Here is a 15,804-nt window from a genome sequence, read left to right as displayed (position 1 = left end):
CCGGAGGTAGTTTGTTATTGTGCGTGTGATGTTACATGGAACAAACGCATGGGTTACATTCACGTGACATCGCAACATTCAACAGAGCCTATAGTTTAAAACTGAGGCGGTGCAGCTGAAAAATCCATGGCGTAACTATGGTAACTGTCTTTATGCAGATTTCCAGTCTCCTTCCTTCTTCCTGGGCCTATTCACATGAAACAAAAACTGTCACAAAGTTCAAAGTCCTCTCTTCCAGCTCTCTCTTCCAGCTCTCTTCCACATGAAGGTTAAGGTTAAGGTATACTTTATTAATCCCCATAAGGAAATTCATTCTTTGCATTTGACCCATCCGCAGTGTAAGGTAACACAGTAAGACTTTTTCAGTTCTCTGTATGTGCTTGTGGTTTAAGTGGCGACGTTACATGAACTCAACAGAACTGGGACCCGCCCATGGCCCTCATGTACAGTATCATTGCCCTGGGACTATTACAGAATCTCTACGCCTTTATTTCACGTCCATGTTCAACACTGAAGTGAACTGAGGTGGTGATCTGCGATAGTCTCCCGTGTTTTTGTCTCCATGTTTTTGTGGTGTCGGAGTGTGAAAGAGTGTGGTGGTCTGAGCCGTGTGAACGCGCTGCCGGTGCATACTGATGCGCCCCCTGACGAATCTGCCACTTCCAGCCCCGAGTGGAGGGTTTGTGCGAGGGCCCAGGGAGACCGGGGGGAGAGGGGGGGTGAAGGGAGAACGAGAGATGAAACGAGAGCGCTCCCTCGTGCATTCGCCCTCCTCGCTCAGCGCTGCCATTTGGACTGACACCTCCAGGAAAACAGACGTAAGAGCCGTGATCAGCAGTTTAGCGGGCGCCTCGCAGCAGCTCTCATCTGGACGTGCGTGTGATATGTGATATGTCAGGGCGAGGCCGGGAGTGTGCGCCCCAGGTTTCACACAAAGGCAAGTCACATCTCCGAGGGGGGAGTTATAGTCCGAGGGTCTGGGCAGGGCTGAAATACACCATCGAGATCACCGAAAGAATACAACTGTGAAAGCAGGTCGTTTTTCATCCAAATATACTTCATCTTTTCTGAATGATTTTTCACACATTGGTTGAAGTGGAGATTTTTAGCTCGCTAGCTCCTTAACGTCTGAGTTTTCATGTCAGAGGACGATGCTTATTTTATGACGTTTTGTTGCTAGTGAGGCGGAGATATCCCGGAGGTAGCTCCAACATCGCTTCACAAAGTGGCTTTCCCTTGTGTATTCATTCACAATGTTATGGTATTTTTATATGTCACATATAGTATTTTTCTTTCTGCGAGACATCGAAAGAACGGAGAAATGTGGCCCGTATGTGCACTAAAACTTTAGTGTTGGTTTTTGTAAGAATTATAATTGTATCTGCTTGTGCAAAACTTATAAACAACCCATTCAGAGAAGAACAACGTGAACTTTGTGTAATGATTTTGCTTGTGTCATTGTTACATTAATGTCCTGCCTTGAAAATTACTGGCAGATCTATGATGGCCAAAGTATAAGATCAGTGATGGAAAACAAACTTGTTTTGCTGAAACTTGCACATACCATCTGAGTCAAGGTCAGTTTGTGCATCTGGTTTAGAGGCAGGACTAACAGTATAAAATACTAAGACAGACTTCCATAGACAGACTTCCCATCAAATACTTGTCAAGATGTGACCTGTGTTTTGTGCTATTGATCAAATAAAGACTTCTTCGAACGGACACCTTCTCTTGAGTTTCTTAAGTCCCGGAGCTGAAGGATCACAGTTTCTCAAAATTAAGTTTTGTTTTACTCATGCAACAAATTAGCCACTGTAGTATCTGCTACAGACTCCACACTTGACAGTTTTTGGATAAACACTGTTTTTGTTTGTAAGTTTTTTTCAGAGGGATTATTTAATATCTAATTCCCAGCCTGAATTCAGCTTTGAACCACACCCAAAAAACATGGCAAGAAAAGATTTGTTATTTATGTTTTTACATTTTGCTTTTAAGGAGGCTAGATGCAAGTTGGTCATTTTTATACTCACCACTGCCACCTCAGGTTTAACGTGTAACTGCAGCTTCTATATCAAGCAGTGACAGTGTGCAGGATTTTAGAGGCAGTTGTGGTGAACAGGTCTGGGCTCATTCTACACATTAGGACATTACATGAACATTTTTAAACTCTGTATAGTCCTTTTAACTAATTCAAAATCTTAACAAGATCCAAAATCCCTCTGAAAAAAATCTTTGTTACTAATATGTCAATAAAAAAAAAAGTAAAATTGAGTAAAAAAAGGAAATTCAATAAAATATCTGCAATTCTTTTTATACATAAAATGACAGAACACTTGCAATATATTTTTTCTTCATATCTATATCAGCAATGTTCAGCAAAAGTTTCAATTTTTTATCTCTAAATGTATTTTTTTCCTTCTTCACCTGCAGTGTCTGGCCTTCAAGGCACAGTCCTGATTTGTTTTTCTTCCTCAAAGGCAAAGGCTCGTCATCCAACTTCATTTACAGAAGGATAAACATGCGGCTGATCCAGGAGCTGCCGGCGGTCACCTGTCAGTGTGTCCACGCCTCACTGCACATGTCTGACCGCAGTGTGCCAGAGTACAGGCCTCACGTCTCTGTACCTGGCACACATCGAGCACATGTTTACGATCTCTCTATTTATGAGCAAAATGTTGCCTTGTTTAAGTTTTGTCTTTTTTATACTCTGATATGAAAACTAAAGATGTTAAAATCTCAACACTGACTGACCATTGCGTGAAAAAATCTGTATTTTCACCTGCTGTGTTGTATTATTAAAAGTTGTAGCAAGTTCCACCTGCGTCCTCAAAATGGCGGCGCTAAGTATGTGTGACGTTATCAGAAATGCATGTATACCCGGCACAGGTGTGGCACTCCCGACCGGCACATGTGATTGATGCCTGCTCTCCTGATAGGGGAGTACTGTGGTGTGTCAGTCAGCTCTCATCCATCAGAGTGGCAGACGCTCTAATGATGCACACTGCCTCATCCCTCAAACTCCAGACTCAGCGCACAGGTCACATGCATCAAGACATGCATCAAGAGAGCGCCAGAAACCTACAGGTCACATGTACCCAGACATGCATCAAGAGAGCACCCTAAACCTACAGGTCACATGCATCAAGACATGCATCAAGAGAGCACCCTAAACCTACAGGTCACATGCATCAAGACATGCCTCAAGAGAGCACCCTAAACCTATAGGTCACATGTACCCAGACGTGCCTCAAGAGAGCACCCTAAACCTACAGGTCACATGTACCAAGACATGCATCAAGAGAGCACCCTAAACCTACAGGTCACATGCATCAAGACATGCATCAAGAGAGCACCCTAAACCTACAGGTCACATGTACCCGGACATGCATCAAGAGAGCACCCTAAACCTATAGGTCACATGTACCCAGACATGCCTCAAGAGAGCACCATAAACCTACAGGTCACATGTACCCAGACATGCCTCAAGAGAGCACCATAAACCTACAGGTCACAGGTACCAAGACATGCCTCAAGAGAGCACCCTAAACCTATAGGTCACATGTACCTAGACATGCATCAAGAGAGCGCCAGAAACCTACAGGTCACATGTACCAAGACATGCCTCAAGAGAGCACCCTAAACCTATAGGTCACATGTACCTAGACATGCATCAAGAGAGCGCCAGAAACCTACAGGTCACATGTACCAAGACATGCCTCAAGAGAGCACCCTAAACCTATAGGTCACATGTACCTAGACATGCATCAAGAGAGCGCCAGAAACCTACAGGTCACATGTACCAAGACATGCCTCAAGAGAGCACCCTAAACCTACAGGTCACATGTACCAAGACATGCCTCAAGAGAGCACCCTAAACCTACAGGTCACATGTACCAAGACATGCATCAAGAGAGCACCCTAAACCTACAGGTCACATGTACGTATAGGAGCAACATCTACGCCTTGTTTTATTTGTATAATGTGAAAAGTTGCTTCAGATCACTCACAGAGACGACATTGAGCTGAACCCACTATGACCCTCACATGTTGTAACATTTGCTTGTGTGACTTGTTGGCTGGTTTATAAATAATGCCATTACAGCTCCAGCTTTTATTCTGTCCGTGTTATATTGTCGTAAAAATGTGTGCAGCCTATGACATAGTTTAATACATTGTGAGAGCAAAATATCAGCCTATGTGCAGCTTCCATTCAACACAAGCTAATCTACTGCTGCTATTGTTAACGTTAACACGTTTTAAGACTCAGAGAATCATAAATTTGGCCTAACGCTAAGCACGTTTTATAATGCAGAAATACTATGTGCTTTATTTGTCATTGTACAAGCGCAGAGTGAAATTTGTGTTCAGGAGCCGCTGTGGGTCAACCTGACCCGCAGGAGATCGGGGAAACCGTAGCACCCAGAGGAACCTGGCTGGCTGCCTACACAACTGTCTTTCACCATCTTCTGGGAAGTTTTATAGCTGAAAACCTGCTGTTTACTTTTAAAAAGCTGCTTTCTTCAGGACCATTATGGACGCTCTGCAGTAAAAAGAATCAGCTGAACCTCCAAAACAACACATACAGACCTACAAAAGCACAGAAAAAGGCAAAAAACACTGCTGTACCGAGAGAGAGGGAGGTTGCTGCCGGTTTACACGTCGCCATGACGCTAAATCAAATTTAATGCCACACACGCAAATATTTAATTTCTTAAGATTTGCAAACATTTAATCAAACAGGAGAAAGAGAACTAGACAAAACTGGAAACTTTTTTGCAAAAAAATGTGGTCAATTTCAGCCAAAACTGCAACTGATAATGTTGATTAAAGAAGTCACAAATACACGGCCACCAGGGGGAGCGATTCCCCTAATAATGAGCCTTTATAAAGGGTAGCAATTGATTAGCTGGCTCTTATATCTTCCTTTCAAAATAAAATAGCCCCAGATCGTCCATTGACAGTGAACTGATGTGTTCGTGAGTGGACATTTTCACTGGTGTAGAACATTTTATCCCCTGAACAAGAAGAGATCTGAGATTTCTTATCTGCAGCTGTACTTCATCTCCTTCTGTTTTCACCCACAGGGGGTGGGGACTCAACTAAAGTGCCCAGATGTTGCCTCCATCTATCAGGAGAGGACCGTAAATCTGCAGGCACTTTGACTCCTCTGCACAACAGTTCAGTCACGCCACTAAACTGACACTCCAGGTGAAAGAAAACAACCTGAATTTAAATCTTTTCCTGTAGATTACTGGCAAAAAAAATACAGATAATTTTTCAGATTAAAGTTTTAAGGTTTGTGATCAAGCAATTTATTGGTTTCCAAAACAAAACAAATGTTATTCCGAGGGCCAATGAAGATCCCCCTTCTGCCCTCTCAGCTCGAATGCATGTAAACTTACTGACAGCGTGTTTGAACGTAATCTCCGTTGCCAAACCGACTGAGGAGAGAGAAACACTTTGTTGTCACCGAAGAGGACAAAAAAAAAAGGGGGTTTGCGTAGGAGGGGAAGGAGGGAGCGTGTGACCGAGGGCTAGGCGCTAAACGAATGAAGCGGAGAAGCTGGCGAGACAGTGATAAAGGGAGGACGCCGGAGTGTGAGGACGTGGCAAACACAAAAAAAAAAAAGCCCAAACGCCGCCGGTCTGCCTCTCGCTTAAATTGATTCTGACTGCGGGCCCGAGCGGGTGATGGATATCTGCTGCTTGATTGGAATTTACATGCCAGACGCGAGCTTGTTCCATTCATCCGCCTGCGCGGCGCTAACAATGGGCCCGCTCGCAGCCCCGATAAGCCCGGAGTGGAAGTGCGACGAGCGCGTGCAGAACCCGAGGCCTGACAAAACAGCAGCGAACGGCGGTTTGTTTATGAAAGTGTGGACTGTTGATTAATGGCGGGGGGAAGAATCGTTAGCTTCCATCGCGGCGGACCAAATGGGAACGAGAGGAGGGTTCGTCAGAGGAGGTTTATCTTTGGGGGATTTGGAACAGATGCAGGAGCCCTGGGGACGCCGTGTCATTCTGGCTCTCGCAGAAAAACAACAACAAGTCTAACTCATTTCCCCAGATCGGCCCAAATGCCAGTTTCTTTCAAATTGGATTGAATTGTTGTTCATTTTTAAATGTTAGCTCGGTGTTTTGTGCATGATAATTGACTCTGTGCATAATGTTACAATAGAGCTACCACACCAGGTCATATTTACTGAAATCAAAAGCAATTTCAATCAAAAACATCTCAACAGGTCAAGTTACATTTCAACATAGGAGCCCTTCTGTGACAGTAGCTTCAAAATACTTGCATCCATTAAACTTGTGAGTTTTCTGAGAGTTTCTGCTTGGATTTCTTTGTAGGATGTCAGAATAGCCTCCCAGAGCTGCTGTTTGGATGAAAACATCCTCCCACCCTCATAGATGTGTTGCTTGAGGCTCCAAAGGTTCTCAATAGGGTTGAGGTCAGGGGAGGATGGGGTCCACATCATGAGTTTCTCTCCTTTGATGAAGATGATCTTATTCGGGAAAGCCCGGCTCTTCTTTTTGTACCATAGAAGAAAGTGGTCAGTCAGAAACTCCACATATTTTTCAAAGGTCATTTTCACACCTTCAGGGATCCTAAAGTGGCCGACCAGCTCTTTCACCATGATTCTAGCCCAAAACATGACTCCGCCCCCTCCTTACTGACGTCTCAGCCTTGTTGGGACATTGTGGCCATTCACCAATCATCCACTACTCCATCCATCTGACCATCCAGGGTTACACAGCCTCATCAGTGAACAAGACTGTTTGAAAATGAGTCTTCATGTATTTCTGAGCCACTGCAGCTGTTTCTGTTCATGAGCTTCAATTAACAGTTTAGGGGAGGCCGGATAGAAGGTTTATGCACAACTGCAGCCTCTGGAGGGTCCTACACCTTGATGTTCGGGAGACTCCAGAGGCACCAGCAGCTTCAAATACCTGTCTGCTGCTTTGCAGCAACTGTTCTATTAATCTGATGTATTTGTCTGGCAGAAACAATCCTCATTGTGCCTTTATCTGCACAAACCTGTGTGTGCTCTGAATCAGCCACAAATCTTTTAACAGTACGATGAGTAAGCTTGAGTAAACACATTCTCAAGTTCATTCAGGTGACCCATCTTTGCACTGTAGCCTCGCAGAGCCCAACGGTGAATGTCTAGGGAGGTTTATGAACACTTTTGCCCCTTTATCCCATGGATCGATGACTGCATAAAACTTTTCTAAGGCATGTTGTTTTTGTACAATAGATCAAATGTTAAATTTAGCTATGCAGCTAGTGCTAATGCTCCTAAAACTGTTGCTGAATTAGCCTACTGTTTTATTTGTGAGTGCTTCAAACTCCACTCTGATTATCTGCTTGATTCCAGCATTACAGTCTAATAATTGTACTATGCTTCTGGCAGATAATTGTATATCATTTCAAACAGATATCGATCCCTGTCTATTGATCCCGCTTCGGTGGAGAGTCTGTGGTTTGGCAGTCTCCTTCATTTTGTCTGATGCAGAGCATCTTCTGAGGTGGCTTGCATTTCTTTTAAGATATTTTTTGGTTTGGTTTGGTGTTTCTGAGCCTTTTTCCGTCACGTCACCTTTTATAATAACCTGCAATGTTTTAAGAACCCACTGTGCAATATCTCATGACCCTTGATCTAAAACGGCTATGTTTCCCTTGGCTCATATATGTTTCCCTTTGGCTCATATTCTGGATTTGAGATTTCTGGGGGTTGCAGGAGGAGATTAGGTTAATGTGTAAGAACATTGTATAAACAGCTGTTGCAGCAGTTGGAACAGTCCCCACGGAAGATTCAAAGAATACTCAAAGCACATGCTAATGGCTTAAAACTCCAAGTGTGTTTTTGTTGAGAGAAAAGCATTGTAACATGGTAAAAAGCTCTAAAAAGTTGAAAATACTTGGTGTTAGTATTAGTTTCTGATTGATATTGTAACACTAGACCCTAGTGTGTCAGATTGAATCCAAAATCACTGGTATCGCCCGAGTCTATGTGAGTCATAATCAAAAAAGTGCAGCCCCACAGCCCCAACAGTCTCTGGGCTTTGTGAAACAAAGGATGGGGGGGTTGCGTGTGGTGTTCTGTTCCATGGCGAAAAATAGTAAAAGGTGTGCGTGGAAAGCGATCAAACATAGTAAAAAAAATCCTGGCACTCCAGTAAATATGAGACACACATGGAAGTTTTGTATTGTGGAGAGAGAAAGAGAAGTGGGAACTCGAATCCAATTCATGCATGCCTGTGTGAACAAATAAAAAGGTTGTGAATGGGTCATTCCGACCCAAATCACCCAAATCTCAGAATCTTCCCAGGTGACCCTCTCAGATTTGGATGACGTTTTTCTCTTGAGTATGTGTAATGAACACATACAAAGTGATTTGCTCTAACTCCCAATATTTTTTTTTAAGCAATTTACAAAACAGGGAGTTGTAAACACTTTTTCTGCTCGCGAGTGCGTTTTGCATTTGTGTGCTCTTTTAAAGAGCTGTAGCTCAGCAATGGAAACATGTACATGGCTACAATGTGGTCTGTGCCATGTCTACTAACAATATGTCCAGGAACAATCATCAGAAATGTGCTAGATTGTAAACTTGTGGATTTATAGGCTAAAAATGCTAAAAACGGGTACAGGCTGTTACAGAACAGCAACAACAAATTAACAGAACTGTTCAAAAAGGTGTAATCTCAAGAAAAATGTATGCCAAACTAATATGTTTTGTTCATATTTGTTTGTGCATATAAATATGATCTTTTTGGGCATTATAAACCATGTCTTCTTGATTATGATAATAGATAGGGTTATAAATGCAAACAAATTGCCCAAATTGTAGCCCTATACATTTTCCATTGCTGAGTTAGAGCTCTCAGAAAAGGTGGTTATAACACCCTGTTTTGTAAATTGAAAAAACAAAAACACTATTGGGAGTTAGGGCAAATCACTTCGCACGTGTTCATTACACATGTGGAGGAACACAAGAAAAAAAATGTCATCCAAATGTAAGAGGGTCACCTGGGAGGCTGTGGTGAAACCACACGGAATGCCCCGAATAGCAAAAGTAACTATTTACCTGGAACAATGGTTCAAGTACCTCGTAGAATATTTGACCTTTCAAGTACAAACGGGCCTGGATCAAGATCAAAACAGACCCAAACCGGGTCGAGAAAAAGGGTTGAGAATAGATCTAAATGTGACTAAACTGTGTCTTAACCAGAAAATCACCTTATTTAAACGCAGCACAAAAGCATTAATGAAGATATCTCTAATTAAATTGAACTTTAAGGCTCTCAGGCCCCGGCTTAAAAGAATGTCGCTTCTTATGTCTGGAGCCTCAGTCTGGAAAAGGAAAAGAAAGATCTGAGCGACGCTTACCTATGTTTCCGGTGCGTACATGCAGCCGGCCCCTGAGCACAGTATGCACGGTGAGGGAACAGTCCTGGTCTCCGCTGGTCCCCAGGGACCCCTCTCCCACGTAGTCTGTGGTCAGGACGTCCAGCTCATGGAGGGTCTGGACTGCAGGCTTTCCCTGACGCAGCATGTGCTGAGGAGAGAGACAGTAAGACGCATCCTTTTATTTTCAAACCTAATCCGCCAGCATCGACTTTTCTATAGAGTTCGGGAATGTGACGTCATATCGCTAAGCATTATGGGTTTAGCAGCCATTGTAAATTAACGGAGATTTTAAAAGTTAAAATACTGGAGTTATTGTTCACATTAAAACACATGGGGCCAGATCTTGTGGCGGCGCACGGGGCGGCGCAGGCTCTTGGCGAATTATTTTCCGAGTCGCGGCGCTATATGTGCCATTCGCCTCCGCCACCTGTGAGGGGGCGTCACAAGAGGAGGCGACTGCACTGATGGAAACACGGCTGACATTCACTTCCTTGTTTACATTGCGCTGGCTTGCGTTCTTTCTTAAGCCTTAGGCTCTCACAGGTCAAACTAAAAACTTTATTTACCCCATCGTGAGCTAAACCATGTTCACGTCTCGAGAGAAAAAGAGCTACAGCGTCCGCTGTGGCGCGGATCAGCCCGTGCTTGGCGTGAACGCGAAGCAAAACAAAAGCACATGTTCACCCCCCACTCCCACACAACCACTCTCCTGGACGCGGTCGATCTGGTTGGAGGAAAATGTGTGTCTCCACCCACTTAAATGCGCTAAGTCTGGAGTGGCAAGATCACAAAGTGCGCTCCTACTGAGCGCAAAATGTCACGCTATCGTCTACGTTTTGATGCACAAGATCGGGCCCTTGGACACCACAGTGTGTTAGATGTATTTACCAGCAGTAACTCTGCAGCTAACGGAGTTCCACGGCTTTTTTCTCCACTTTTTATAATGTTTTTAGCTAATGTTAGTCTATGGAAATGTATGCTAACAGCTGCAAAGATGGCGGATCTTCATGGTAACTGTGGACTTTCCCGAACTCTATTGGAAAGTTTGATTTCTATTTAGGGGTTTAGGCATTTTTTTAACTGTTAAGGTTAATATTCATCACTTAAAACTAGACATGTAAAAATATCCTGGAAGAAATAATTCTAATAAGTAATATGTCAACCATAGATACAGACAGCATCGCGTCATAGAAGGGGGCGTGGCCTCGCTGAGGGGGAAGGAAGTATCTTTTGGGAAACACCATTTTTCACTCTTTTTATCCACTTTCTGGCGAAATATAAACGTATTTATCACACACAAATCAAGTCAAGTCTAAATCGGGTCCATGTGGATGTTTAGTCACAGCGGGTTGTTCAGCAGAAGCGAAATAACTGCAGTCATAGCTAGCGTTTGCATGTAGCATGATGCTAACACGAAGCATCATGCTAGCATTCTCCGTTATTTATGTATTTATGGGCTGTTGAACCACTTTGCTCCTCCTCATGTCTTTGTATCTTTATTGACTTACAAACTATATTGATATTTCAGCATTTGTTGTAGCAAGTTTTGGAGTAATTATAGAAAGTTTAGACACTTTTCCTCTTTGTTTTGCCATGCCCATATATGGCTGAGTCCAGAGAAGCTTCAACGCTAATGGCTAAAACTTAAGGGTTAAAAGCTAATAATTTAAAGCTAATGGTTTAAAGCTAATAGTTAAAAATATGGTGCCACTTCAAATGTCAAACATATGGGCTTAAACTAAATGTGTTTTTGTGCATTAGTTTATTTGTATGTTTCTAATGTTTTCAGCGGATTTGACTGACACCTGACCCGAGTTGAGAAGTGCCTTTAAAATAGCCAGGTTCATCAGTGATGGGTGAGTGATACAATATTTCCTATATTGAGTCCCTCTCCCCTCTCTCTGCCAGTGTGCCTGTGAGCCGCGCACCTGTGTTTGTTTACCCCACATCCATTATTAAAGGCCACACACTGTTCCCCTCGCTCCGACACAGCGGCTGCCACAGCCAGATCGCGCTGCTTGTTCTAACACAGTTAATAGAGTGAGGCAACACACGGCAAGGCTCTGCTCACATCACACTGATACACCTGCCCTCCGCACAGCACCACTGGCTTTCTACAACGTCAACAGACAGCTGGGATGGCAACTCTATGACAGTCCCCTGGTTCAAGGCGCTGAGGTTTTGGATAGAGACTGTGGCATGTTCAAACTACTCCTGGAGCCTCCTACATGCACAGCTCTCCAGAACGTTGGGTGCTAACGGGACTGCTCTGTGCAGGCTACGCGAGCGCCCATGCATTAGTTCTGCTGCTCAGAGAAGAAGGCCCAGCAATATTTATAAATACAACTCCAAAATGATCAGAGTTTGCCCCTGAGTTTAACGCAAAGTGACAAGGACAGCCGCGAAAGAAAGCTTGAATGCTTTGACCCGAAAGCAACTAGTCGTGTCAGTAAATAAATCGGCTATCGGTATTGAACCCCCCCCAAAAAATAATATCAGTCGGGCACTAATACTTTTTGACTTTACAATTTCTTGATCTGCCAGCAATTTCAGCTGGAGAGTAGCTAATGGCTATTTCTGGCAGAGGAAGGAAGAGGAAGGCGGAAGTAGGGGGAAGGAGGAGGGTAGAGGAGGGAGGATTAAGGGGAGGAATGGGGAGGAAAGAGGAGGAAGGCGGAAGATGGTGTAGGGAGGCGGAGGAAGGGGGAGGAAAGAGGAGGAAGGAGAAGGAGGAAGAAGGAGGGAGGGGGAGGAAAGGGAAGGAAGGAGGAGGAAGAAGGAGGAGGAAGGAAGAAGAAAGAGGAGGAAAGAGGAAGAAGGAGGAGGAAGGACGGAGGAGGAGGAAGGGGAGGAAAGGGAAGGAAGGAGGAGGAAGAAGGAGGAAGAAGGAGGAGGAGGAAGAAGGAGGAGGAAGGGAGAAGAAAGAGGAGGAAGGAGGAAGAAGGAGGGAGGGGGAGAAAGGAAGGAGGAGGAGGAAGGCGGAAGATGGTGTAGAGAGGCGGAGGAAGGGGGAGGAAAGAAGAGGAAGGAGGACGAAGAAGGAGGGTGGAGGAGGACGAAGGAGGAAGAAGGAGGGAGGAGGAGGAAGGGAGAAGAAAGAGGAGGAAGGAGGGAGGGGGAGGAAGGAAGGAGGAGGAAGGCGGAAGATGGTGTAGGGAGGCGGAGGAAGGGGGAGGAAAGAGGAGGAAGGAGGAGGAAGAAGAAGGGAGGCGGAGGAAGGGGGAGGAAAGAGGAGGAAGGAGGGGGAAGAAGGAGGGAGGGGGGGAGGCGGAAGATGGTGGAGGAAGGGGGAGGAAAGAGGAGGAAGGAGGAGGAAGATGGTGGAGGAAGGAGGAGGAAAGAGGAGGAAGGAGGGGGAAGAAGGAGGGAGGAGGAGGAAGGGGAGGAAGGAGGAGGAAGGAGGGAGGGGGAGGAAGGAAGGAGGAGGAAGGCGGAAGATGGTGTAGGGAGGCGGAGGAAGGGGGAGGAAAGAGGAGGAAGGAGGAGGAAGAAGAAGAAGGGAGGCGGAGGAAGGGGGAGGAAAGAGGAGGAAGGAGGGGGAAGAAGGAGGGAGGGGGAAGAAGGCGGAAGATGGTGGAGGAAGGGGGAGGAAAGAGGAGGAAGGAGGAGGAAGATGGTGGAGGAAGGAGGAGGAAAGAGGAGGAAGGAGGGGGAAGAAGGAGGGAGGAGGAGGAAGGGGAGGAAGGAGGAGGAAGAAGGAGGGAGGGGGAAGAAGGCGGAAGATGGTGGAGGAAGGGGGAGGAAAGAGGAGGAAGGAGGAGGAAGGAGGGAGGGGGAGGAAGGGGAGGAAGGAGGAGGAAGAAAGAGGGAGGGGGAAGAAGGCGGAAGATGGTGGAGGAGGGGGGAGGAAAGAGGAGGAAGGAGGAGGAAGCAGGAGGGAGGGGGAGGAAGGAGTAGGAAGGCGGAGGAAAGAAGAGGAATGTGGAAGATGGTGTAGGGAAGTGGAAGAAGGGGGAGGAAAGAGGAGGAAGGAAGAGGAAGAAGGAGGGAGGAGGAGGCAGTGGGAGGAAGGAGGAAGTAGGAAGGGGGAGGAGGAAGGCAGAGAAAGGTAGAGGAAGGCAGAGGAAGGTAGAGGAAGGCAGAGTCTTTACCTTGAGTGGCAGGGCGGTGGACCCCAGCAGCAGCAGAGAGTGGCTGTCCCACACGTCGATGTGCAGACTGTGGAGGGCCAGGTACCTCAGGAAGCAGCGCTGCTCCCCGGGCCTCAGGAAGGAGCGGTCCACCCTGAACTGGAGCTGCAGGCCTGGGGAATCTACAGGGGAAACACACAGGCAACTCTTAGAGGTAAGCAATCTGTCATGTGAGAAAACAAAAACAACACCATCCTTACAAAACTCTCCTCATGTCGGCTTTTTGTCAGAAACGGGACAATGCTTTATCAGACAATCAAACTGAGGCGGGGCCGAGTCCATTCTGCTTTGGGCTTTGGACTGGAAATGGATGACTCTGGAGTGGAAAAAGAACTGCTCGATAGAAGTTTCATGAAACAAATGGGTCTGGCTTATTGAAAATGCCAGAACAATACCATAATGTGTCTCCTTTAAGAGGCAATGGTGAGGTCGGTATCATATAGAGAACGGTGCCTGCATCTGGGCAGGTTTTATTGAGAGCAGTCATCATGTTTACACTGGCCCTCGGGCTCAGGGGCAGGAGAGAGCGAGTGGAACATCATCAAAGCCTGGAGGGGAGCGAAGAGTACAGGCGTAAAATGGGGAAGCAATATTTGTGCACAGTGTAACAGATAGAGGAGGAGGCGCCCAGCTGTCGGCGGGTAATTCATGGAGAGCTTTACCACCATTGCAGAGACATGAGGCAGGTACAGATGAGGAGAGGAAGCTAACAGTGGCTAACCTTCTCATGGCTAGTGTTACAACACCTCCAGCACATCATGATTCTTCAAATGGAGAATCATGATGGACCGAGAAATGCATTGCGCCTTTTTTACTCCCATGTAAGTGAATGATGCTATATTCAGATGTTAAGGGGAGACACTTCAGGCAAAACTCAATTTGTTCAGTTTTCAGGTTTTGGGCCAAATTGGTCTCTGAACATACAGTATAAGCTTTCACCCGGAAACAGAAAATATGCCTAATCTTCACAATAACATGTGTAAATATTGCGCTGATTCAATGTCCCCCCATAGACTTATATGGGACAATGCAATTTCAAGGGCCTTTTTCTCAAAACACATTTTTCTGTCATTGTGGCGACACTATGTCCACGTCACATTTTCCAGCCTTGGACTGAACAATATTTGGAAGATTTTATCAGAGGGATTTTTTATTATTTAATCCCTAGCCCCATTTATTGAGTTTTGAATGTCAAAAAATAAGGCGAAAATTATTTTTTTTACAAATTTTTCCACTAAAAAACAGCTTATTTTAAAAGATATCCAAAATCCCCTCTGAAAAAGTCTTGGTAACTCATTCATCAATAAAATGAAACCATAAATTTGAATGTAGCTCTATCCATTATTCAGATTTTGTCGCCAAAAAGATGGGAAATTTGGGGCATTAATTTTTCCCTAAGTTTGCAAAGTTAGGAGAGATTGGAAAACAAACAATCAAATTCCTCCCCTCTTGGAGCAGAAAGCCACACCAAGTTTGCAAAATGAAGAGAGTAGGAACAGAATTTTCAAAAGGAAGCGATCAAGCTCCTCCCCCCTTTCCCTGATTGGTCCTGACAGGCCGCTTCACAGGAAAAGTTTGGGTCATTGGTCAAAGTGGTATCCCGGGGATTCTGATTAGTTGCTGAAATCAGGGACTTTTAGGAAAATATAAGTGTTTAATATTACTTGCGTTATGTCAAATTTCAAACCCAGGCAGTCAATTATACACAATCTATTATATGTGTAAAACATTTAAACTTACAGACTATCACTTTAAAGGCTCATGCAGCTGTTTTTCCCCCACAGGCCTATGGCGCCGAAAGACACGTACTCTACTGCAAGCAAATAAACTTCTAATTCTTAAAGGAACAGGCCACCGTTTTTCCATACGGAGATATGTTCTTACCTGAGCTTAGACGAGTTGATGCGTACCTGTCTGGTCTTTGTGCCCGTGCAAGAGCTCGGTCGCTTCCAACTTCACCCCCATTTGGAGCTATAAGAAAATCTTTTCGTTTGCGTGACTGAGTGCATGCACAAAGACAAGACAGGCACGCATCAACTCGTCTAAGCTCAGGCAAGAACATATCTCAGTATGTAAAAATGGTGGCCTGTTCCTTTAAGCTCCCGACTTGGTTTTACTTTGGTTTACATTGCCATATTTGTTCAGGAATCCATATGTTTTTAAGTATGTATTGCATGAATTCATCTAAGTATTTGTAGATTCATTCAGTCTTTGTCGGGAAGCCCACATTCCAGCCTCAGAGATCCAGTGGAGAAGCCTTGG

At 45.0% G+C, this 15,804-nt stretch overlaps 1 protein-coding gene across 1 annotated transcript in view; it reads right to left on the bottom strand.

Annotated features, from left to right (window-relative positions):
- Positions 1–15,804, bottom strand: part of nphp4 (nephronophthisis 4) — a gene marked incomplete at its 3' end in the record, with an annotated part of 350,376 nt that overhangs the window by 94,085 nt on the left and 240,487 nt on the right. Inside the window, exons 16-17 of the mRNA XM_079557985.1 lie at positions 13,504–13,664; positions 9,392–9,560 (exon numbers count right to left, since the gene is read on the bottom strand). Of these exons, the coding sequence (XP_079414111.1) occupies positions 9,392–9,560; positions 13,504–13,664 (330 nt within the window). The remainder of the gene's footprint in view (positions 1–9,391; positions 9,561–13,503; positions 13,665–15,804) is intronic.

Source organism: Gobius niger (genome assembly GCF_951799975.1).
Source record: "Gobius niger genome assembly, chromosome: 6".
Taxonomy (NCBI): domain Eukaryota; kingdom Metazoa; phylum Chordata; class Actinopteri; order Gobiiformes; family Gobiidae; genus Gobius; species Gobius niger.
This window is presented reverse-complemented; position numbering and strand designations above follow the sequence as displayed.